Source organism: Agrilus planipennis, unplaced genomic scaffold (genome assembly GCF_000699045.2).
Source record: "Agrilus planipennis isolate EAB-ADULT unplaced genomic scaffold, Apla_2.0 scaffold21, whole genome shotgun sequence".
Taxonomy (NCBI): domain Eukaryota; kingdom Metazoa; phylum Arthropoda; class Insecta; order Coleoptera; family Buprestidae; genus Agrilus; species Agrilus planipennis.
In genome coordinates, this window is record NW_020439030.1 from 1,964,069 (window position 1) to 1,966,070 (window position 2,002).

Below are 2,002 nucleotides of genomic sequence, written 5' to 3' on the forward strand. Positions count from 1 at the left end.
ATTGTAACAACCTTAAGTGCATAATTGTTTTAAAATCTCAAAATTAAAGGTATATTGGGATCCGTCAAATTGGCATATACCATCTGGTGGCAAAATTTATAACTCGAATGAGGGAAAAATTTACATAGGAACTGTGCACGCAAATTGTAAAATTGTTTATTAAAATAATAAAACACGTTAAAAAAGTAAAAATTTTNTATATATATTAAAACTATAATGGAAATGTGTTAGATAAATTAACTGCTGTTAATTCAAGTTTGATTTCACCAAAATTTTCGCAAAATATCACAACATTATTATCTTTATTTACTACCTACAATGTAATCGTCAAATTGCATATTTTTATTGAACGTACAACCAACATTTTGAACGATTTGTCTTGCAGCCCAAATACCACAATTTACACATTCTTTCATAGATTTTCCTTTTACGAATTGTGTTATAAATCCTCCTGCTAATGCATCTCCTGCAGCATTAGTATCTCGAATTCCATGGACCTTTGGGACCAATACCTCATCCACTTTACCTTTTGTGTTGCATACCAACACCGATTTTGATCCTCTGGTAACGATAATAATTCTTTCGTCTTTCTTATCAAAAGCCAACTTTTGAATTGCAATAATTGAATTAATAACAGTCGGTTTCGTTTCGTTCAGCAGGCTTTTGTTTAAAGCAATTATTTCCTACAAATAGAATTAAGTTGTTGGAGTGGTTGATATAAATTACGCCAGAAATACACTAATGACTTATTACCCCACGTAAAAGCTGTTCCTCAAGAAAAATGGGCAGAGTTTTCTTGTTCGACTTACGAATAATACTAGTTTAATTTTTTGCTATAAGTAATAAAGACTTTAAAATATTATTATGGGGTTGGCATGATTTTCAAACACCCGCATTACATTTACCGCCCCTATTAAGGGCAGGTATATATCGGAGGAAGTTTACGTATGGTAATTAAAGTCATGGGGATGAAATTTACGTTTTCCGGTTGGGATGCCATTAATTTTGGATCCAAAATTCTATAAATGAAGCATTATTTTTAATATCTTGTTGGGAAAATTTTTGAATCGGAATAAAAACTTTAGGATAATTGGAATTCGTCTACAGAAAAATTTTATTTTCAACGTTGTTAGCTAGGTAGGATATTTTGTTTATTCTAAAAGCATCATAAAATTAACTACAAGAAAGGAAATACTTATACCAAATGGGTTTCGTATACATAGTCTAAATTAAACAGTACATTTTAATATACTCAATGTTGCTGCTCTAATTCGTGTAGCACACAACATTGTTTATCGATATTAAAGACCTTTGTTATCAGATCAAGAGCATCACTAGTCGAAGTGTTGCGATTTATACCGAAAGTACACGGACTTCAATTCGTCCTGTAGCATCATGTTGACCATGCAAATCATGAAGCTTTCGGAATGTTATTGTTCCGGTTGTTAATTATGTAATTATTGTGTAATAAGTGATAGACAATTTAACAGTAGACAAAAGATTTTATGATGTGATATGTGATGTGACCTATCTAAAAATTGGGAACTCATAATAGCAAGAATTTAGGATCAGGAGTCCAGGTAGGAAATTTTCCGACGTTTCTATGTGGCTTCTTGACCAATTTAGATTGTTTATTATCCACCATTTTATCGAAGATGGTAATTGGATTAACTTTTCAAAACTTTATCGCATAATCAAAGCAAAGTTAATTAGCGTTATTAAGGGGAAACTCAAAAAAAAATTAAATTAGGCGCAACTAAAAGCAACTTTTCATTATTAATTAAAAATTTTTTCTTTGTATCGGTAACATATAAATATGGTTGAATATTCCTTAAGGATCAATAATTCAATCAATAACATTTGATGGTGCACGCAGATGTAAGAACCTAAGTATTAAATTACTATAATTGTAAAAAATACTTCCTAAAAAGTATCCAAGTACAAATACAAGTACTCTCCTTCATAGAGTATTTAAATACAAATAATACATACTTTCATGGAA

The 2,002-nt window shown here is 30.5% G+C and overlaps 1 protein-coding gene across 1 annotated transcript in view; it reads right to left on the minus strand.

Annotated features, from left to right (window-relative positions):
* Positions 1 to 239: 239 nt before the first annotated feature.
* The window catches only part of LOC108741078 (adenosine kinase-like), a 17,290-nt gene continuing 15,527 nt past the window's right edge, over positions 240 to 2,002 (minus strand). Inside the window, exon 4 of the mRNA XM_018475703.2 lies at positions 240 to 683. Within this exon, the coding sequence (XP_018331205.1) occupies positions 303 to 683 (381 nt within the window). The 3' untranslated portion in view covers positions 240 to 302. The remainder of the gene's footprint in view (positions 684 to 2,002) is intronic.